Genomic DNA, 23,922 nt, shown 5'->3' on the forward strand with positions numbered 1-23,922 from the left:
ACTTGTCGAATGCGGTGTCCCGCTGGTGGAGAGACTCTACCACCTGCTCGACTTTTTCCCCAAAAATGTTGTCCGCACGGCAAGGCGAGTCCGCAATCCGCTGCTGGAGTCTATTCTCCAGGTCGGCGGCACGCAGCCATGAGAGCCTGCGCATCACCACACCCTGAGCAGCGGCCCTGGACGCAACATCAAAAGTGTCATAAACTCCTCTGGCCAGGAATTTTCTGCACGCCTTCAGCTGCCTGACCACCTCCTGAAAAGGCTTGGCTTGCTCAGGGGGAAGAGCATCAACCAAGCCCGCCAACTGCCGCACATTGTTCCGCATGTGTATGCTCGTGTAGAGCTGGTAAGACTGGATTTTGGCCACGAGCATAGAAGAATGGTAGGCCTTCCTCCCAAAGGAGTCTAAGGTTCTAGGGTCTTTGCCCGGGGGCGCCGAAGCATGCTCCCTAGAACTCTTAGCCTTCTTTAGGGCCAGATCCACAACTCCAGAGTCATGAGGCAACTGAGTGCGCATCAGCTCTGGGTCCCCATGGATCCGGTACTGGGACTCAATCTTCTTGGGAATGTGGGGATTAGTTAGTGGCTTGGTCCAGTTCGCAAGCAATGTCTTTTTCAGGACATGGTGCAAGGGAACAGTGGACGCTTCCTTAGGTGGAGAAGGATAGTCCAGGAGCTCAAACATTTCAGCCCTGGGCTCGTCCTCCACAACCACCGGGAAGGGGATGGCCGTAGACATCTCCCGGACAAAGGAAGCAAAAGACAGACTCTCGGGAGGAGAAAGCTGTCTTTCAGGAGAGGGGGTGGGATCAGACGGAAGACCCTCAGACTCCTCGTCAGAGAAATATCTGGGATCTTCCTCTTCCTCCCACGAGGCCTCACCCTCGGTGTCAGACACAAGTTCACGAACCTGTGTCTGCAACCTCGCCCTGCTCGACTCGGTGGAACCCCGTCCACGGTGGGGGCGTCGAGAGGTAGATTCCCTCGCCCGCATCGGTGAAGCTCCCTCCGCCGATGTAGTCGGGGAGCCTTCCTGGGAGGTGGCCGCGGTCGGCACCGCACGCGGTACCGACGTCGGGGACCTCAACCTGGGCGATGGGCCAGCCGGCGCCGCGCTCGACGGTACCGGAGGCGCAAGCACCGCCGGTACCGGAGGGGTAGGGCGCAACAGCTCTCCCAGAATCTCTGGGAGAACGGCCCGGAGGCTCTCGTTTAGAGTGGCTGCAGAAAAAGGCTGAGAGGTCGATGCAGGCGTCGACGTCAGAACCTGTTCCGGGCGAGGAGGCTGTTCCGGGCTGTCCAGAGTGGAGCGCATCGACACCTCCTGAACAGAGGGTGAGCGGTCCTCTCGGTGCCGATGCCTACTGGGTGCCGAATCCCTCGGCGACCCAGAGCTCTCGGTGCCGACATGGGGAGGAGACCGGTGTCGATGCTTCTTCGACTTCTTCCGAAGCATGTCACCGGAGCTCCCCGGCACCGACGAGGAGGACGTAGAATCCATCCGTCGCTTCCTCGGGGCCGAGACCGAAGAGGGTCGATCCCGGGGGGGCTGTACCGCAGGAGCCCTCAGGGTAGGAGGAGACCCACCCGAAGGCTCACCGCCACCAGCAGGGGAATGGACAGCCCTCACCTGCACTCCTGACGATGCACCTCCGTCCGACGACATCAGCAGACGAAGTCTCGGTACCACCGACGTCGATGCAGTCGCCCGATGCCTCGGCGCCGATGCAGAGGTCCGATGCCTCGATGCAGTCGATGGAGCGGCAGCCAAGGGAGAAGGTCCGGACGCTGACGACGTCGATGCACTCGATGCCTCCGGTGCCGATGCCGACGAAAAGCCCGAGAACAAAACGTTCCACTGGGCTAGTCTCGCTACCTGAGTCCGCCTTTGTAACAGGGAACACAGACTGCAGTTCTGAGGGCGGTGCTGGGCCCCTAGACACTGAAGACACGCAGAGTGCCTATCAGTGAGCGAGATTACCCGGGCGCACTGGGTGCACTTCTTGAAGCCGCTGGAAGGCTTCGATGTCATGGGCGGAAAAATCACGCCGGCGAAATCAAAAGCCGAAATGGCGAAAATTGAAGCACCAAAATTTAGAGGGAGAAAAAATCTCGACCGAGGCCAAAAGAGGCCTACCCCGACAACGAAAGAAAACTTACGGGGCAAAAAACTGAAGAATACGGGAAGGGCAGAAAACCCGAAAGGGTCTTCCGGAACACTTCCGGAGCGCTTCCCGAACTTTTTGTGAAAAGTTGAAGAGAAAAACACGTCGAAAAGGACGCACGAGGTCGACTCTCTGGGGCACGAACGGTGTAACACAACCGTACCGAGCGCGGACGAAAGAAGACTGGCCGGCTCGAGCCGGTTTCGGGCGGGAAGACGGCTGCGCATGCGCAGTGCGCATGGGCGCGCGAGGACTAGCAAAGGCCTTTGCTAGTAAACTTTCCGATGGAGGGGGCTGCCGAGGACGTCAACCCATCAGTGAGAACAAGCAGCCTGCTTGTCCTCGGAGAAATTCTATAACAGTATGTGTAATTTTTAGGAACGACTATGCTCCTTCCATAGTCACACCCCGTTTTGAGTTCAGCGTATTAGAATTTATATGCACCCTTTTACAGAATATGCTTAGAAAGATGTGTTGCTTGTTAGTGGCCCATTATTGCCACTGAATGGCTTGCTAAACAATTAGGTTGTGTACGCAAATTGGCCACATATCCAAATTACACACGCAAATTTCATTGTCATATAAAGAATCTGGAGGCAAATGCATTCTGTACAGAACCACTAACATTTATGTGCATATACACAACTACAATAGAAGCACATACTCCCATAAATGCCAAACATCTGGCTACATGCTATTCTGTAAACATGATCTTCCATAGCTCATATTTTACAGATAATCAGAGTCTAAATGGAGTGTGGGCCGAACTCACATTTATGCTCATAGCTTATAGAATACTATACATTTCGTGCATATCTCTGACAACTATGTATGAGCATTTATACCAGTTCTATGATTTGACTGATTTGATATACTGCTTAATAAAATAAAGCATCAAAGTGGTTTACAATAAAAATAAAATAAAATATGTTTATAATAAAATCACTAAATACAAAGAAAAAATTACATAATTACAATATAAACTTAAATGAAAGATAAACTATAAGATTACAAAAACAATTCTTAATAAGAGAAATTCAAGCCTCAGAAAGGCCATAACTATCTTGAATAACCAGCCCCCCCCCCCCCCCCGCACTTTTTACAAAGCCGTGCGGCAATGCTGGCACAGTCCATTCACTTTGTGCTTGCATTACTGCACCGTCAGCTGTTAGAGCAATTTGTAAAAGGGGGGGAGGGCAAGTCTTCAAAGCTTTACAAAATGCAGTAACTAGGAGTACTATGAAATTCAGCGGGCAATGAATTCCAAAGAAAGGAGCCTGCATAACAAATTTCTGGTGGTTGATAACCTAACAAAATGCAAAACAGGAAGCTGCATCAAGCATTTTTGAGAGGAGCAAAGGGTTTGTGGAAGTGCATACTTTACTAATTTTTCAGACAGGTTTTTTGGTAGTCCCATTTAAAAGGCCTTATAAACAAGGCAAAGCAATTTAAATGACATTCTAGCTGTAACTGGTAGCCAATCTAAATTGAGCAGGATTGGTGACACATGATACTAATTTGGCTGCAGTGTTCTGCACCAGTTGAAGCCTCCTCAAACTATTCTTTGACAGTCCTTGGCATAATGAGTTATAATAGTCTAAACAACTTGTAAATAAAAGAATGAACTATTTTAACAAAGCTAGATTTGGATAGAAAGGGTCATAATCGTGGAATCAATTTCATTAAAAAAAACAAAAACAAGATTTAACTACAGCACTTACCTGTAAGTCAGACTCAAAAACTTGTCACATTTAAGTACATAACTACATAAGTAATCTCATACTGGGAAAAGACCAAAGGTCCATCGAGCCCAGCATCCTGTCCCTGACAGCAGCCAATCCAGGTCAAGGACACCTGGCAAGCTACCCAAACGTACAAACATTTTATACAAGTTATTCCCGAAATTGTGGATTTTTCCCAAGTCCATTTAGTAGCGGTCTATGGACTTATCCTTTAGGAAACCGTCCGACCCCTTTTTAAACTCTGCCAAGCTAACCGCCGTCACTACGTTCTCCGGCAACGAATTCCAGAGTTTAATTACACGTTGGGTGAAGAAACATTTTCTCCTATTTGTTTTAAATTTACTACACTGTAGTTTCATTGCATACTCCCTAGTCCTAGTATTTTTGGAAAGCGTGAACAGACGCTTCAATCCACCTGTTCCACTCCACTCATTATTTTATATACCTCTATCATGTCTCCCCTCAGCAGTCTCTTCTCCAAGCTGAAAAGCCCTAGCATCCTTAGTCTTTCTTCATAGGGAAGTTGTCCCCTCCCCGCTATCATTTTTGTCACCCTTCACTGCACCTTTTCCAGTTCTACTATATCTTTCTTGAGATGCGGCGACCAGAAGTGAACACAGTACTCAAGGTGCGGTTGCACGAAATAAAAACTGTAGGTTTTCAAAGCAGAAGAGAAATTTCTGAATTTTTGGTAAAATCTCTAAGGGCTTTTGCAACCGTGAAAGCCACATAGCTGAAGATTTGTTAATATTTAACAGTAAATTAAGTGTACAAAGCTAATCATGTAAACTGTCAAATTTGGTATTCAAGTCATCTATTGCTTTTGCTTGATCAACTTTTATGAAAAGAATCAATTGTATGTTGTCTGCAAAAAGATGAAATTCAATATTCCAACTATCAATTATCGTTGCCAGTGGTGCAAGATAGAAATTCCATGCATAAAGGGGAAAAGGATAATGATAGGAGTATACTACCATCCGCCTGGCCAGGATGAACAGACAGATGTAGAAATGTTAGCAGAAATAGGGAAGCTAACAAGCTGGGCAACACAATAATAATGGGTGATTTCAATTACCCCGATACTGACTGGGTAAATGAAACTTCAGGGCATGCTACGGAGGTAAAATTCCTTGACGAAATCAAGGACTGCTTATGGAGCAGCTGCTACAGAAGTGGACAAGAGAAGGAAAAATGCTAGATCTTGTCCTTTGAGTAGAGCGGATGATCTGGTGCGGGAGGTAATGGTGATGGGGTCACTTGAAAACAGTAATCATAGTATGATCAGAATTCATATTAGCTTTGGAGTAAGTATACACCGGAGATCTAATACATTAGCATTTAACTTTCAAAAAGGAAACTATGATAAAATGAGAAGCACGGTGAAAAAGAAACTTAAGAGGAGTAGCTGCGAGGGTCAAAAATTTACATCAGGCATGGATGCTGTTCAAAAATATCATCCTGGAAGCCCAGGCCAAATATATTCCCTCTATTAAAAAAGGAGGAAGGAAGACCAAAAGACAGCTGGCATGGTTAAAAAGTGAGGTGAAGGCTATTAGAGCTAAAAGAAAATCCTTCAGAAAATGGAAGAAGGAACCGACTGAAAATAATAAGAAACAGTATAAGGAATGTCAAGTCAAATGCAAAACGTTGATAAGGAATACAAAGAGGGACTTTGAAAAAAAGATTGGGTTGGAGACAAACACACATAGTAAATTGTTTTAGGTATATTAAAAGCAAGAAGCTGGCAAAAGAATCAGTTGGACTGCTAGATTACCAAGGGGTAAAAGGGGCAATCAGGGAAGACAAAGAGGGGCATAATCAAACGGAAACACCTATCTCCATGGGCGTTTATCTCCAAGAACGGGTCCGTGAAGGGGCGGGCCGAACCGTATTTTCGAAAAAATGGAAGTTTTTGAGCTGGGCATTTGTTTTTTTTAGCGATAATGTAAACTAAAAACGCCCAGCTCAAAAACGTCCTAATCCGAGCCATTTGGTCGTGGGAGGGGCCAGGATTCGTAGTACACTAGCCCCCCTGATATGCCAGAACACCAACTGGGCACCCTAGGTCAGTGCGGTGGACTTCAGAAAAAGCTCCCACATGCATAGTTCCCTTACCAAGGGTGCTGAACACCCAACCCCCCTCCCCCAAAACCCACTACCCACAAATGTACAACTCTACCATAGCTCTTAGGGGTGAAGGGGGCACCTACATGTGAGTACAGTGGGTTTTGGAGGCCTCCCATTTACCAGCACAAGTGTTACAGGTGGGGGGGGGGGATGGGCCTGGGGCCACCTGGCTGAAGTGCACTGCGGTACCCACTAAAAGTGCTCCAGGGACCTGCATACACGCAGGCCTCTAGGACTTGTTGCTGCTATATAACATTGGCACACCAGTTGACACCTGAAGACTAATCTCTCCGAAAACGTCCTTTATTGGAATAACCGCGTTTACTCACAGTTAACTGCAGATCAGAGGTTGTGCCCCACTGGCAACGAGTCTCCCTGGTACTGAGATTAGCAGTAGGTCAGAGCTGGCAGAATGCTGTGCAATGCCCTCTGTCAGCCACATTCAAGGGAAGAACTAAGTTATCTAACGTGGCTAACACAGGAAAGGGAACTAAAACTGGCTTACAAAAATGGCCACTACTGCATGAACTACAACAGGAAACACAACAGGGCACACTCTGACCCAGTAGGCAGGGGGAAAAGCACCATGGGAGAAGAGCCTACCAACTACCAACATCATGAGACTGTAACACAAGCTAATGAAATCACGGAGCCCAATACCCTACACCCACCACAATGCAATGCTGATGTGACCCTGTACTGCACCTGAGAGCCACATCAGACCCAGGAAAGGCTGTGACAGGATCGAACACATTCTGCTGTCATGGAGGTGGATACGGCATTTGTGGCTGGCATACAGGCTGGAAAAAAAGTTTTTAAAGTGGGGGTTTTTTGGTGGGAGGGGGTTAGTGACCACTGGGGGAGTCCGGGGAGGTCATCCCCGATTCCCTCCAGTGGTCATTTGGGACTTGTTCGTGAAAAAAAGGGTCCAAAAAAAGTGACCCAAAATCACGGTAAAAACGTCTTTTTTTCGATTATCAGCTAAAGACGTCCATCTCTCCTCGGCTGAGAACCACTCCCCAGTTCCGCCTCCACCACGCCTCCGACACGTCCCCGTCAACTTTATTAGTTTCCGCGACGGAGTGCAGTTGGAAACGCACAAAATCGGCTTTCGTTTATACCAATTTGGGCGCCTTTGCGAGACAAACATCTATCTCCCGATTTAGGTTTTTCTCTTTCGAAAATAAGCTGGAAAGCCATAGCGGAGAGATTTTACAAATTCTTTGCTTCTGTCTTTACCGAGGAAGATTTGGGAGAGATACCAGTGCCAGACATGGTATTCAAAGCTGATGAGTCGGAGAAATCTCTATAAACCCGGAGGATGTAATAGGGTAATTTGACAAACTGAAGAGCAGCAAATCTCCTGGACCGGATGGTATTCATCCCAGAGTACTGATAGAATTGAAAAATGAACTTGTGGAACTATTGTTAGGAATATGTAATTTATCTTTAAAATCAAGCGTGGTACCGGAAGATTGGAGAGCGACCAATGTAATGCCAATTTTTTAAAAAGGTTCCAGAGGAGATCCAGGAAATTATAGACTGGTGAGCCTGACAGTGGTACTGGGCAAAATGGTAGAGACTATTATAAAGAACAAAATTACAGAGCATATGCAAAAGTATGGATTAATGAGACAAAGCCAACATGGATTTAGTAAAGGGAAATTTTGCCTCACCAATTTATTACATTTCTTTGAAGGGGTGAACAAACATGTAGATAAAGGTGAGCCAATTGATATTGTGTATCTGGATTTTCAAAAGGTGTTTGACAAAGTACCTCATGAAAGACTCCAGAGGAAACTGGAGAGTCATGTGATAGGAGGTAGTGTCCTATTGGGGATTAAAAACTGGTTAAAAGATAGAAAACAACGAGTAGGGTTGAGTGGTCATATTCTCAATGGAGAAGGGTAGATAGTGGGGTTCCACAGGAGTCTGTGCTGCGACCGCTGCTTTTTAACATATTTATAAATGATCTTGAGATGGGAGTAACTAGTGACGTAAATAAATTTGTTGACGACACAAAGTTATTCAAAGTTGTTAAATTGCAAGAAGATTGTGAAAAATTACAAGAGGACCTTACAAGACTGGGAGACTGGGTGTCTAAATGGCAGATGACGTTTAATGTGAGCAAGTGCAAAGTGATGCATATGGGAAATAGGAACCCGAATTATAGCTACGTAATGCAAGGTTCCAAGTTAGGAGTCACCGACCAAGAAAGGGATCTAGGTATCGTCGTTCATGATATGTTGAAACCCTCTGCTCAGTGTGCTGCGGCGGCTAAGAAAGCAAATAGAATGTTAGGTATATTAGGAAAGGAATAGAAAACAAAAATGATGACGTTATAATGCCCATGTATCGCTCCATGGTGTGACCACACCTTGAGTATTGTGTTAAATTCTGGTCGCCGCATCTCAAAAAAGATATAGTGGAATTAGAAAAGGTATAGAGAAGGGCGATGAAAATGACAAAGGGGATGGGACTACTTCCCTATGAGGAGAGGCTGAAGCAGCTAGGACTCTTTAGCTTGAAGAAATGATGGCTGAGGGGATATATAATAGAGGTCTATAAAATAATGAGTGGAGTGGAACGGGTAGATGTGAATCATTTGTTTACTCTTTCCAAAAATACTAGGACTAGGGCACATGGAATGAAGCTACAAAGTAGTAAATTTAAAACAAATCAGAGAAAATCTTTCTTCACTCAATGTGTAATTAAACTCTGGAATTCGTTGCCGGAGAATGTGGTAAAGGCGGTTAGCTTAGCGAGATTTTAAAAAGGTTTGGATGGCTTCCTAAAGGAAAAGTCCATAGACCCTTATTAAAATGGATTTCAGGAGAATCCACTGCTTATTTCTGGGATAAGCAGCATAAAATGTATTGCACTTTTTTAGGATCTTGCCAGGTATCTCCTACTAACCTACAAATGCACTCGATCTGCAGCCCCTCCTTACCTTTCTGCCCTCATCTCCCCTTACATCCCTACCCGTAACCTTCGCTCTCAAGACAAATCCCTCCTTTCAGTACCCTTCTCCACCACCGCCAACTCTAGGCTCCGCCCTTTCTGCCTCGTCTCACCCCATGCTTGGAACAAACTCCCTGAGCACATACGCCAGGCCCCCTCCCTACCCATCTTCAAATCATTGCTCAAAGCCCACCTCTTCAATGTCGCTTTTGGCACCTAATCACAACACCTCTACTCAGGAAATCTAGACTACCCCAACTTGACATTTCGTCCTTTAGATTGTAAGCTCTACTGAGCAGGGACTGTCCTTAGTTATTAATTTGTACAGCGCTGCGTAACCCTAGTAGCGCTCTAGAAATGTTAAGTAGTAGTAGTATTTGTGACCTGGATTGGCCATTATTGGAGACAGGATTCTGGGCTTGATGGACCTTTGGTCTGTCCCAGTATGGCAATACTTATGTACTTAACAATGGGAATAAAGTGTTGGAGCTGGATGGCACACATCCAAGGGTACCAAAGGAACTTATGGAAGTTCTAGCAGCTCTGCTGGCTGACCTTTTCAGTACTTCTCTAGAGTCAAGAGTGGTCCCGGAGGACTGGAGAAGAGCAGATGTGGTCCCTCTCCACAAAAGTGGAAGTAAAGAAGTGGTTTGGAACTTCAGGCTGGTAAGTCTGACTTCTGTGGTAAGTAAATTAATGGAAATGCTTTTAAAATAGAGAACAGTAAAGTTTTTGGAATCCAATGGATTACAGGACCCAAGGTAACATGGTTTCACTAGAGGCAGGTCTTGTCAGACAAATCTTATTAATTTCTTTGACTGAGTGATTGGATTGAGGGAGAGCACTAGATGTGGTGTATTTAGATTTTAGCAAAGCCTTTGACATGTTTCCACATAGATGACTAATAAATAAACTGGGTGCCCTTGGTATATCCTAAAGTGACTGGCTAGGTTAGGAACTAATTGAGTGGAAGGCAACTGAGGGTAGTGGTAAATGGAGCTCATTCTGAGGAAACGGATATTACCAGTGGTGTGCCACAAAGTTTGTTTCTTGGGCCAGTTTTGTTTTTTTTATTTGAAATGAGTCTTTATTGAAACTTGAAGGATTCCTATACAATGAAACTACACACAACAGAGAGCATAGTACAAGCAAGCAAGAATTAAACCACCAGATTGTTACAGCAAAACCCTTACACCATCTCTAAACAATAATAAGACTAGCCCTATATGTAAACCAAATCTAACAACTGTTCAAACTATGACTCCCAAGTTTTTGAAATTTTTAATAAAGTGACCTAACCCCCCCTTCCCCCCAACCTTCCCCCTCAATTGCAACCGATTCCCAACCGTCCCCAACCCACCCAACCTCCACACTCTGCCCCCCCTAACATTCACAATGCTTCAGAAAGGGCTGACAGATCGCTTCCCACTTCGCCTCCATATGGCCCCTTACTGCCCGGTCTCTCCATTTCACAGATATACCATAATTTGTTGAGCCATCTGGTCAATGGGGGGACTGTAGGTGATTTCCAACAACCTGCAACCACAACTCTCGCTGCCACCATTGCATGTCTGGCTAGCAATGCTTGAGATTTTGTTAGACCTGGCGGTTTTTTTGAAAATAGAAAATACTCAGGAGACCACTTGACCGGCCTAAGGAACCACCTTTGCAATCTATGTTGTATTGCTTTCCAATAGGCCCTAATTTTATTACAAGTCCACCATTTGTGACCCTTCGTTCCCCTTTGTCTACAGCCACGCCAACACAGTGGTGAAACTCCAGGAAACATGTGGTGCAACCTAACCGGAGTCAAGTACCACCGGTAGAGCACCTTAACTACATTTTCTTCATAAGGAACTGAGATAGAAATTTTTAACCAATTATTCTCAAAAAAGGACCAGTCACCCTCACCAATGGTCACCCCCAGCTCCTGTTGGCATTTCTCCCTATGGGCATGATTAGGACCCATTCATTCCCTTAAAAAGGAATACAGACATGTAATCAGACCCCTGGTAGTTTTGGAATCTTCACAAAGGTCTGCAATAAACGATTCTTCCAGCACTATAGTGGCCTGGATCTCCCTTGAGGTAAGAAAATGTCTCAACTGATAACAGGCAAACATATAATTTGGTAGAAGGTTATATTGTTCTTTCAAAGATTCAAAAGAAAGCACACGGCCCTCTTCAAAAAACTGACCTCAAGAAACCAGCCCCAAGGACCACCATCTGCGAAAGATCACTGAGGAAACACCCGGGGGAAATAGAGGGTTGTACGCTATCGGCGAGTGCTTAGATAACACCGCTTCTGGTCTAAGAAACAACCCGTCCCAGTAAGTGAATGTTGAAAGAATCGAAGGACACAAATCTTTACATAACAACCTATGCTAACTGGGGATCCACATCAAGGCACTAAGCGGACAAGAACCAACCTCAGCCTGTTCCAACTTCACCCATAATTTATGAGGCTGATCCTGAAACCACTCAAAAGTTGCTCGCGCTTGGGCCGCCTTATAGTACCACAAAACATTTGGCACTCCCAAGCCCCCCTCCTCCTATCCTTGTATAATAGAAACCTAGGCAAACGAGGGTGCTTATTGGCCCATACAAAACGGACCAATTTATCTTACACACCGGACAAGAAGCCCCTAGAGACCCGAATAGGAAGAACTTGGAACAGGTACATCAAGCGCGGCAATACGTTCATCTTTAAAACCGCTATTCTACCCACTCTCTCTCTTTCACATAGATGCACACACACACACTTTTACTGTCTCTCTCTCACACACACGCACACACACATATACACACTCTCTCTCAACTGACTCACACTCTCTCACACACACACACACACACACACGCACAAACATACACACTTTCTCTGTCTCTCTCTCACGCATGCACATATAAACACACTCTCACTCTCTCTCTTAACTCACTCACAGTCTCTCTCTTTCACACAGACGCACACACACACACACACACACTTTCTCTGTCTCTCTCTCTTTCACACACACGCACTTTCTCACACACACACATATATACACACTCTCACTCTCTCTCTTTACATTTCAGAAATAAAAAATCTTGCCCATTTTAATCAGACACACACACACAGGAACACAGAACACGGATGGGGGGGGGGGGGGGAGGAAAGAATCCAGCACACACACACAAGCACACACACACACTCTCTCCCACTCTTAACAACTGGCTATAAGGAGCGACTGACCCTCCACTGTCACAGGGACTCCTAGCACCTCTCTCTCTCTCTCTCTCTCACACACACACAGGGGACACGGAGGGGATGGAAGGGGAGGAAAGAATCGCTGGACATGGAGGGGAGGGCAAGAGAGAGAGGAAAAATCGCTTACACGAGAGCCTTCCTAGGGCCCGTTTCAAACGGGCTTGGTTCCACTAGTTTTAAACATAAACTAAGGAATTTACTACATTCTTTCAGTGAATGTTCCTCTTTGAGAGATCTTATTGTTGAGAAAACAATGCAAGAATAATTCCTCATGCTTGAAGTAAAAGATGCTACAGATTAAAGTTAGTACACTAACCACTCTAACTCACTATATAAAGATTGACTTACCTGTCCAAGCATATCTGGTGCAATAGGAATGATTGGCCAGATTATAGAGTATACTCCAAAGAACAGCAACCATAGCAGCATGCTTCCCCATACGGCTAGATGACTAAACTGTGAGGGAATAATAACATAGAACAACAAAACTTTGCTTTGTACTTAAAGCAGACTATTTTACTGAAAAATCCTACTTCTTGGTCTTCTCAAGAACTGATTTAACCATTTAGGGGCCCTTTTACTAAAGAGAGTTAAGCCCTAATGTGTGCTTAGGAGGAGATTCTATATATGGTGCCTAAAAAAATCGGTGCTGAAATCAGTTCTTACTAAATGTACTCTATAATCGGTGCCTAGATTTAGGCGCCGATTATAGAATATGTTTAGTTCATATTTCAGCGCCTAAATCAATGTGCATCCATTTACACCAACTAAAACTTGGAATAAATCCATGCGCATAGATTTAGGGGCACTAGGCCATATTCTAAAATTAGGCGCCTAAATTTTGGAATGCCCATGAAACACCCATTTCCCTGCCTATAACCATGCTCCTTTTTGCCTGCGCACGTTACAGAATACGCTTAGCGAGTTGTGTGCCTAAATTCAAATCAGTGCCAATTAATGCTCATTATTGCTTGTTAAGTGCTGTTATCAGTTATAGAATCCGCGTCGATTTCTGCACAGATCTCTAGGCGCACTATATAGAATCTGGGGGTTAATGTGCAAGAAAATGCTTACCACAATGCGTTTTGCAGTCATTTCTGCTTTTCTGCACGTAATTTAATTTTTTTAAAATATTTTTTTGAAGGGGGCATGTGTAGGGTGGGGAATGGACATTGAAACATTATTCTGCTAGCGTGTTCTGATTAGCGTATGATAATTGGATGATGCTGGGTTAACACCGGAGCACTTAGCTCCTCCTAAATATGAAGTGGTAAGTGCTCCCACATTATCATTTTGCAGGTACGTGCTAATGAGAACATCAGTACATAGCAAAACAAAACAAAAAAAAGGGAACATGTTTTCAACAAGTGTTTTGTTGAATCTGGGTTTAGCGCATTAAGGTGTGCTAAACCCAGATTCTAACATGCTTTAGTAAAAGGGCCTTTTATATCTACTATAATAAAACTCACCCTCAACGTTCTGAGGACACTGACGTCAGTGAAGCCAAGCCCTGACTTCCTTCAAAAAGGTTCGAAGGTTCGTGGTGGTGAAGCCACCAAAACCGCTCCGGGCCCCGCCCTCGAGGGCGGAGCAATGGCAGAACAACGAACAGGTTGGCAGGGAGGGAGGCAGGGAGGCGGGGGGGGGGTGGGTGGGAAATCGCTCCGGGCCCCGCCCTCGCGTCAAACGTCATGATGTTGGGGGCGGAGCAATGGCAGAACGACGAAGGGATTGGCCAGGGAGGGAGGGGGGGTGTTGGCGACGAAAACCTTGCTAGCACCCGTTTCATTTGCTCTGAAACAGGCCTCTTTTACTAGTTTTTTTATATTTTTAAAATACGCATGTTAATTGATTTTTATCATAAATAATTCTGTTTGTATCCTTGTTTTATTATGGTTATTCAAGTACAGTCTCTTGCATGTTTACTAACAGAACTATTGATTTATACACTGTAACTGTTTGTCATAGAATGTATGCAGATATATTGCTATATTGTTATAAGGAATGCTTCTATAGATTTCTGTTAATGTACATCTTTGGTCTAGTTATGTCAGTATGACTCAGTGCTACAATCTTACCCCAGACATCTTGAACTCTTTGACTTAAACTGTCTGTTACTGAGGGAATTATTTCCTCTGGTCAAACTGTAAACATGGTGGTTCTCTGAGGGGTACTTTTACAAAGCTGCGGTAAGCCCAACGCAGGCTTACCGCTCACTAAAAGGGAAGTACCGCATAGGTATGCTGTGCTGCGCGCTGCCCAATTAACGCTGGGTTAGCGCAGGAGCCCTTATTGCCACCTCAATGGGTGGTGGTAAGTGCTCCCCCTGAAATGGCTGCATGGTACTTGCCACATGGCCACTTCCTGAAAAAAACAAAGACCTGCCTTTTACCCACTGTGATAAAAGGGGACCTCAGCATGCATCAAAAACACATGCCAGCGCAGTCCACCTTTTGCCGCAGCTTCATAAAAGGGGCTCTGAATTCATTATCCCCCAAATACTATAAATGGCACCCAAACTTAGGCATGCAATTGGGCACACAGTTATAGAATAGGGACAGTTACGCATGTAACATAATTAACTGGCACTAAATTGACAACTAATTGATGATAACTACCAATAATTGGTGTTAAGCTCTAACTGATGCTAATTTGCAGGTGCATGTGTAACAGATTTATGGCCCTATTCTATAAACAGTGCTCTTAACTTCTCTCACTTGCTATTGCAAAGGGGGCATTAATGTGGGAGAGGCATGGGCATTTCACAGGTGTTCCAACTATACTTACATGCACAATAAAGAATAGTTGCATTTATGCGCCCAACTACTGCATTTAGGTACCACCATTTATGCATAGACATGGCATAAATGGTTGTGCCTAAAGTCTGGTGTGCAATTCTGCCGTTACAGAATTCTAGCTTAGTGCACAGTTTTTTGGTGCTTAACTTTTAGAGACCTATATAGAATTTACCCTCAAGGGGGTAATTTTATAACAGGATGCCTATTTGGAAAGTCCATAAAGTGCCTATTTTATTTCTGTTTTATAAACGTATAAGTGCCTATATGCCTTATAAAACAGCCTCCCAGAACCTGCCTCAATAGTTTCCAAATTTACACACACAAATTTATTACAGCTCCAAAAAAGCATTCTATGCACGCACTTGTGTATTTTACAAAATAAGTATATTCATCACAGTTCTGTCCCAGATCCATTCAAACTTTGGCCCCATAATTGACTACGTATGGTCTTGTAGGTGCTCACATTTATATACGAATATACAGCTATTTAACTTTATGGCCTTTCTCAACTGTAAAAATGGCTTTACACATGGAACATTTTTTATAAAATGTATCCTCTATATAGCAAATTTGAAATCCTTGTGGAAACACAAGATTAAAGGTTTGCCTAGATTGCCAAATATCCTTGTACTGGTCCTGCATTTATTTGTGTAATTGTTGCAGAGTGGAAAAAAAGTGTTGCTTATGAGACCAGCGCTGCCACTGACTATATAAGTAGCTCTGAATATTGTATCTTTCAAGTTAAAATAATGAAACAGAAAGGCACTTACTCTTGTCCATGATGTGGTTTCTAGCCCAGCTTTCAAGCAAACTGTAACTACAACGTACTGTGAAATAGAAGACAGGACACAGCTAGTTAACATCTGTATGAACAGATTATGAGGCCCTTTAACAAAGTTGCGGTAAGCACTAATGCGTGTTTACCGCAAATAAAAAACACCTACTGAGTGGCGTGCTGAGACTTCTGCGGTAGTTTTGGCATGTATGCATTCTTCCCATGTGCTAAATAATAATTAGCATTTTTTAGTGCTGGGGCGTGTTTGGGGGTGGACAATGGGCACTGCAATGTGCGAACCCATTAGCTCGTGATTACTGTGTGAGCCCTTACCACCTAGAAAATAGGTATAGTTAAGGGCTCATGCGCTAATGGGAAAAATAGCGCTGGCCATTATTGCCAATATACAAAAATAGGCCATTTTACCCCCATGTTAAATGATGGCCTCAGCATGTGGGAAACTCACACGCTAGTAATAGTGCAGACCACCTTTTAGCACAGCTTAGTAAAAGGGCCCCTATATCGATACTACTTGCACCCCTCAAAACTTATAGTGTAAAATAATTCAGGTGAAAATGCAGCTAGACTTACAGTATAAACGATATTTCCGACAAACAGGTAATCAGGAACCTGGCCATCTGTAAACACTGCATCTGAAAAACAGACAAGACTTATAGACAAATGTGTCATACTGTAACTCAAAACACCGATATCTAACAACCATAGCAATATTTTTGCTACTGTTTTTTCTTTCTATCTTTTTAATGCAGTTAAACACATTTTAACATTTGGATGACGTAATCACTAGAATTGTTATGCCTTGTGTAGTCTTGTTTTATTCTTCTTTTACTCTCCCCTCCTTTTATGTCTTAGTTTAATTGTTAATATCTCTCATTAACTATAATTTTTGTAATAGTATAGTAATATATTTTCTTGTAACGTAGATCCCTTTTGTATCAATTCCCTTCAACTAACTTTTTCTTCCCTTCATTTTATATTTTTTAGTGTAAACTGCTTTGATATATTTTTGATTAAGTGGCATATTTATTTATTAATGTACTGCATTTATAACCCACATTTTCCAACCTAGTGGTAGGTTCAATGTGGCTTACAGTTAACTCGAGGGAAAATAGGTTACATGTTAAAGAGCCATGTGGAATGGCAAAGCCAAGTTCAGATCAGGGCCACTGAGAAGGGGGGCGGGGGGGGGGGCAAAATTCCCTGGGCCCGGACCTCCAAGGGGGGCCCGGCACCAGGGTCTCTCTCTCTCTCCTGCTCCTGATGGGACCCGAGTGATCGCGTCCAGAGGACAGAGAAACCTCCAGCACTGGGCCCCCCTTGGAGGCTGGGGAAGACTTGGAGGAGCAGATACAGCAGGCTGGTGGGGGGGCCCTGCCAGCAGAAGAGATCTTCCTCTGGCACTGCTCTTCTTCACAGTCGGCTGCATTGCTTTCCAAGTGGCTGATTTTCCCCTCAGGCCCTGCATGCTCGATTTTGAAAACGAGCATGCGCGACCTGAGAGAAAAAGCAGCCACAGGGGCAGGCCACGCAGCAGAGTGAAGAAGAGCGGCACTGGAGGAAGACTCTTCTGCTGGTGGGGCCTTGAGATCGCTGCCAGTCACGGTATTACAGTTGCAACAGGTGGTGGTGAGCGGCAGTGGGCGGGCAGTGGCAGCGACAATCCTTGGGGGGCGGCGACAGCTGTGACGATCCTCTGGCGTGTTGACCAATTATCTGTTTGACTAAATGGGGTCATGGGAGAGAATTGTTTTGAAGAAGTGGGCTTTCAGGTTGTAATGGAAGTGAATTTTAAAGATTGTTTTTCAACCCTGTCTGGACTGACCAGTGCACTCGGGGTCTGTATTGTTGATTAGAAGTAATTCTGTTTAAAAATGGTTGTTTAACTTTGATTGTGTGAAAATAAGTTGGAATGCAGAAGATAAGACACAGCTCTAACTAATTTGGTATGTGAAGGGGAGGATGGCACTTGTTTTTCCAGGCCCAGCTTGGCCACCTGGACATTAGAAAGCATGTGACCACGTTCCCACAGTAAAGAAGCATTCTGTAACTTTCCATAGCTCTGAATATGCGCTCAGAGCCTAATAAAAAGGGAGGGCTTGTCACAGCAGAGTGGGGGTTCATCTGTGGGCAGACGTGTCGTGCAGAAGGTTTGTTCCTGGTCCAAAAGCTCCTAGCTCTCGCTGTAATGGGCCCCCACAGCTGATGATAACAGCCTGGATGATGGAGACCAGTGATGTTGTATGTATAGTGTATGTATTGTTTCTTTTCTGGTCTATGAACTCTTTGCATTGCTTAGATGTAGAGACCCAGTGATGTAAGGATTGTTTATGATTGTTTCTCATTATTGTGTGTATATAGCTAATCATTGTATATACCTTAATCACTGTAGAATTTAGCTCCTCTAATAAAGGTTTCATTTACTTGTTACGAATCCAAAAGAATCCACGGTAGTTATTGAGCAGTCTGTGTTAGTGAGACAGGCTGTAAATCCATAGCATTACACGGGTGTTTCTGAATTGTAGGTAGTTGTTCATGGATTTTAGGTCTTTCGGTAGAGAGTTCAAGATTTTGTTGCAGATGTAAGTGAAGCCTGTTGAACATGCAGTTTTGTACTTCAGACCTTGGCATCTAGGGAAGTGGAGTGTAAGGTAGGATCTTGCACTCTTGGTTGCGTTGCTTAGTGGTAGGATTATTAGGTCAATCACGTAAGCCAGGGAGAGGCCAAAAATTACTCTGTAAGCCAGTGTACAGGTCTTCAAGGATATGTGAGATTTGATAGGTAGCCATTGAAGGTTTTTGAGTAGAGGTCTTGCACTTTTGAATCGTTTTTTGCCATATAAGTCTCGCTGCTATGTTTTGCGCAGTTTGTAATTTCTTTAGTGTTTGTTACTTACATCCTGTGTAGATTCCATTACAGTACTCTGTTTGGGCGAGGACAATGGTTTGGACGAGAATGCAAAAAGCATCCCGTGGAATATAGTTTTTTATTTGTCGAAGGATAACTTGCGATCTATGGTAATTCCTAAGATCTTCAGGTTGTCTGCTATAGAGAGAGTTGTTCCCATAGCATTGATGGTTGTAAAGCAGTCAATATTGTATGGTGATGTGAGTACGTGTGTTTTCTCCCTATTCAGTTTCAGTTTGAAAGCTGATGCCCAGGATTTCATGATATTTATGCTATCTGTGATTTTGGTAGTAATTTCGGATATATCTTTTTTGAAGGGGATAAAGATTCACACACCATTGGCGTATATGAAGGGGTTGAAGCCTTGTTTGAATAGTGACTGTGCTAGGGGGACCATCATTAGGTTGAATAGTAGAGGTGAAAGTAGAAGGATGTTTTTTCCGGTTGAGATCTCCTATTTGAATTTAGCTAAAAGAGTGATCAGTACCATTTCTTTCCTGCGGTGAGGCCTAAAACTTGATTGGGATTCATGTAGTATAGACAATCTGTTGATGTAGTCAGTTAGCTGGTTGGTTATGATGCCTTCCATTATTTTAGGCGTTAGAGGTATGGATGCCACTGGTCTGTAGTTTGAAATATCTTTAATATTTTCCTTGATATCCTTTGGAACTGGCGTAAGCAATATGCTGCCAGGGCCAGTCTTAGGCAGGGGCAACAGGGATGGTCACACAGAGCCTCGTGCTCCTAGGGGCCCCGTGGCGGCCTTGGCATCTCCCTCCCATTCACTGCTATTGCCGTCTCCTCTCCTATTTAGAGAGCTACACGAGAGTGGGGAGGAGGGGGAGATGCCAGGGCTGCCGTGCGGGGGGGGGGGGGGGAGGGGAGTTAATGCATGGCAATCTAAGCTTTGCCTCTCCTGAGCCCGCAGGGTGCCCTCCCGGCACATATCTCAAGCCACCCTGGTGGGCTAGTGGATTCCTCGGGGTAGGAAAGATCCCCAGTCTTTCCTGCCTGCTGCGGCTTACCCTCTTGCTGCCGCATCACTTTTTAAAAATGGCTGCCAAGACTTCCAGCAGCGGTCTCATGAGACTTCCACTGAAGTCTTGCAAGGCCGCTATTGGACATCTCGACAGCCATTTTAAAGAAGATGCAGCAGCAAGAGGGTCAGCGGCAAGAATCCACTAGACCACCAGGGTGGCTTGAGGTACCCTGTGGCTCAGGGGACTGGGGAGGAAGTCTGGAACATGTGGGAGGGAGGGAGGAGAGGGTATTGTAAAAAAAAAAAAAACAAGGTAACTTACCTGTTTCCCCTTCCTCATGAGGCGGATCCCTGTGCACTCAAAACAAGCAAGCAAGCAAACTTTTGAGCTGCTGCATCCACGTTGTCTTTCTATATTTTTGGTGGAAATTTTATTTAATTTCACTTAGATTTTCAAACATGCCGGTTTGTGCATACGGACTGTACACAAAGGAAGTATAATAACAGAATAACGTTTTATAGGTAGAGTAGTAATTTATTATAAATCATAATCAGGGTGTCATTTGGAGGGGCTGGTTAAAGGGACACCCTAGTACTGTTATATTTGTGCAGAGATTATTTTTCTCCTGGTAAAGGGGCACTAAACATACACCATGTTATGAGAATCAGGTGCTCAAAATTCAGGGTTTCTATCTATTTATGTATTTACTTATTGTGGCATTTATCCCACATTAAACATGAATTAGGTTGAAACCTGGGAGCAATTGTGCCTACATCAAAAGAAAAAAAGATGGCATGTGGGAACTTGCTCCTTTTGCTTTGTTGAATACAGTGGTATATTATAAAAATGCAGTTGCCTTTATTTATTACTACTATTTCACTGAGAAAGTATTGAATAATGAGGAAATGGTCACTTTTTTCGCACTTCACAACATGCGGTTATGGTGACTTCAGTTTTGTTTTTCTTCCAGGTTCATTCTTGTCTAATGCATTGAACTTTTAGCTCTTTCAATTCTTCATCGTACCATGGGGCTAGACTATTTCATCTAGTACGGTGGTGTACCTTTTGTCCCATTCTGTTAGGAAATCTGCGGAATCCGTTTAAGGTGACCACTGATCTTCATAAATCGAGGACCAGAATTTAGTTGCAGCAACCTTTCCTCATGATTTGTATGGGGTTCATGTTTGTGTTGGGCGAGTCCCCAGTGCTTTCCAGTAGAAGCTCATATCTAGCCTGACGTGGTCAGACCAGGGAGTTTCAGTACATTTCTGGTTTTGTGTTATAAAGTCCTGGTTTGGTTGGAATCTGTATGCTATTAGGTCTAATGTGTGGCCTTTGGCATGTGTTGAAGTCACTAATGATCGTTGGAAGTCCCAGACATGAAGGAATTCAATGTAGTGTTTGGTGCTTTCTGTGTTCTGATCATCTAAGTGTAGATTGATGTCTCCTATTATCAGGATGTTGGGAGTTAGTTACAGTGGTGGAAATAAGTATTTGATCCCTTGCTGATTTTGTAAGTTTGCCCACTGACAAAGACATGAGCAGCCCATAATTGAAGGGTAGGTTATTGGTAACAGTGAGAGATAGCACATCACAAATTAAATCCGGAAAATCACATTGTGGAAAGTATATGAATTTATTTGCATTCTGCAGAGGGAAATAAGTATTTGATCCCCCACCAACCAGTAAGAGATCTGGCCCCTACAGACCAGGTAGACGCTCCAAATCAACTCGTTACCTGCATGACAGACAGCTGTCGGCAATGGTCACCTGTATGAAAGACACCTGTCCACAGACTCAGTGAATCAGTCAGACTCTAACCTCTACAAAATGGCCAAGAGCAAGGAGCTGTCTAAGGATGTCAGGGACAAGATCATACACCTGCACAAGGCTGGAATGGGCTACAAAACCATCAGTAAGACGCTGGGCGAGAAGGAGACAACTGTTGGTGCCATAGTAAGAAAATGGAAGAAGTACAAAATGACTGTCAATCGACAAAGATCTGGGGCTCCACGCAAAATCTCACCTCATGGGGTATCCTTGATCATGAGGAAGGTTAGAAATCAGCCTACAACTACAAGGGGGGAACTTGTCAATGATCTCAAGGCAGCTGGGACCGCTGTCACCACGAAAACCATTGGTAACACATTACGACATAACGGATTGCAATCCTGCAGTGCCCGCAAGGTCCCCCTGCTCCGGAAGGCACATGTGACGGCCCGTCTGAAGTTTGCCAGTGAACACCTGGATGATGCCGAGAGTGATTGGGAGAAGGTGCTGTGGTCAGATGAGACAAAAATTGAGCTCTTTGGCATGAACTCAACTCGCCGTGTTTGGAGGAAGAGAAATGCTGCCTATGACCCAAAGAACACCGTCCCCACTGTCAAGCATGGAGGTGGAAATGTTATGTTTTGGGGGTGTTTCTCTGCTAAGGGCACAGGACTACTTCACCGCATCAATGGGAGAATGGATGGGGCCATGTACCGTACAATTCTGAGTGACAACCTCCTTCCCTCCGCCAGGGCCTTAAAAATGGGTCGTGGCTGGGTCTTCCAGCACGACAATGACCCAAAACATACAGCCAAGGCAACAAAGGAGTGGCTCAGGAAGAAGCACATTAGGGTCATGGAGTGGCCTAGCCAGTCACCAGACCTTAATCCCATTGAAAACTTATGGAGGGAGCTGAAGCTGCGAGTTGCCAAGCGACAGCCCAGAACTCTTAATGATTTAGAGATGATCTGCAAAGAGGAGTGGACCAAAATTCCTCCTGACATGTGTGCAAACCTCATCATCAACTACAGAAGACGTCTGACCGCTGTGCTTGCCAACAAGGGTTTTGCCACCAAGTATTAGGTCTTGTTTGCCAGAGGGATTAAATACTTATTTCCCTCTGCAGAATGCAAATAAATTCATATACTTTCCACAATGTGATTTTCCGGATTTAATTTGTGATGTGCTATCTCTCACTGTTACCAATAACCTACCCTTCAATTATGGGCTGCTCATGTCTTTGTCAGTGGGCAAACTTACAAAATCAGCAAGGGATCAAATACTTATTTCCACCACTGTACACATTTTTGAGATAAAATCCATAAAGTTTGTTTGGACTGCTCTCCAGTTTCCTGGGGGCCTGTAGAATAGTAAGCAGCTCAGGTGGTTGTGTAAGGTTTTATCTCCTACTCTAACCGAGGCAATTTCCAGTTATGGTGTTAAGGATTCCACTATGAGGGGCATAATTGAACAGGGCGCCCAAGTTTTCCTGAGGACGTCCTCGCAGGACATCCCCGCGAAGGGGCAGTATTATCAAAACAAAATGGGCTTCCATCTTTCATGTCGATAATACGGTCAGGGACACCCAAATCTCAACATTTAGGTCGACCTTAGAGATGGTCGTCCCCGGTTTTCGGCGACAGTGGAAACCGAGGACGCCCATCTCAGAAATGACCAAATGCAAGCCCTTTGGTCATGGGAGGAGCCAGCATTCATAGTGCACTGGTCCCCTTCACATGCCAGGACACCAACCGGGCACCCTAGGAGGCACTGCAGTGGACTTCAGAAATTGCTCCCAGGTGCAAAGCTCCCTTACCTTTGGTGAGCCCCCCCCAAAACCCACTACCCACAACTGTACAACACTACCATAGCCCTAAGGGGTGAAGGGGGCACCTACATGTGGGTACAGTGGGTTTCTGGTGGGTTTTGAAGGGCTCACATTTACCACCACCAGTGTAACAGGTAGGGGGGGATGGGACTGGGTCCGCCTGCCTGAAGTGCACTGCACCCACTAAAACTGCTCCAGGGACCTGCATACTATTGTCATGGAGCTGGGTATGACATTTGAGGCTGGCATAGAGGCTGGCAAAAAATATTTAAAAAGTTTTTTTTTAGGGTGGGTGGGGGTTGGTGACCACTGGGGAAGTAAGGGGAGGTCATCCCCGATTCCCTCCGGTGGTCATTTGGTCAGTTTGGGCACCTTTATGAGGCTTGGTCGCAAGAAAAATTGGACCAAGTAAAGTCGGCCAAGTGCTCGTCAGGGACGCCCTTCTTTTTTCCGTTATCGGCCGAGGATTCCCATGTGTTAAGCACCCCCCAGTTCAGCTTTCGCTATGCCTCCGACACATCCCCAGGAACTTTGGTCGTCCCTGCAACGGAAAGCAGTTGGGGACATCCAAAATCGGCTTTCAATTATGCTGATTTGGGCAACCCTG

The 23,922-nt window shown here is 44.8% G+C and overlaps 1 protein-coding gene across 1 annotated transcript in view; it reads right to left on the reverse strand.

The window, feature by feature from the left end:
• Nucleotides 1-23,922, reverse strand: part of ATP8A2 (ATPase phospholipid transporting 8A2) — a 1,572,980-nt gene that overhangs the window by 316,293 nt on the left and 1,232,765 nt on the right. Inside the window, exons 30-32 of the mRNA XM_030202396.1 lie at nucleotides 16,403-16,464; nucleotides 15,807-15,863; nucleotides 12,587-12,694 (exon numbers count right to left, since the gene is read on the reverse strand). Of these exons, the coding sequence (XP_030058256.1) occupies nucleotides 12,587-12,694; nucleotides 15,807-15,863; nucleotides 16,403-16,464 (227 nt within the window). The remainder of the gene's footprint in view (nucleotides 1-12,586; nucleotides 12,695-15,806; nucleotides 15,864-16,402; nucleotides 16,465-23,922) is intronic.

This window comes from Microcaecilia unicolor, chromosome 4 (genome assembly GCF_901765095.1).
Source record: "Microcaecilia unicolor chromosome 4, aMicUni1.1, whole genome shotgun sequence".
Classification (NCBI taxonomy): Eukaryota; Metazoa; Chordata; class Amphibia; order Gymnophiona; family Siphonopidae; genus Microcaecilia; species Microcaecilia unicolor.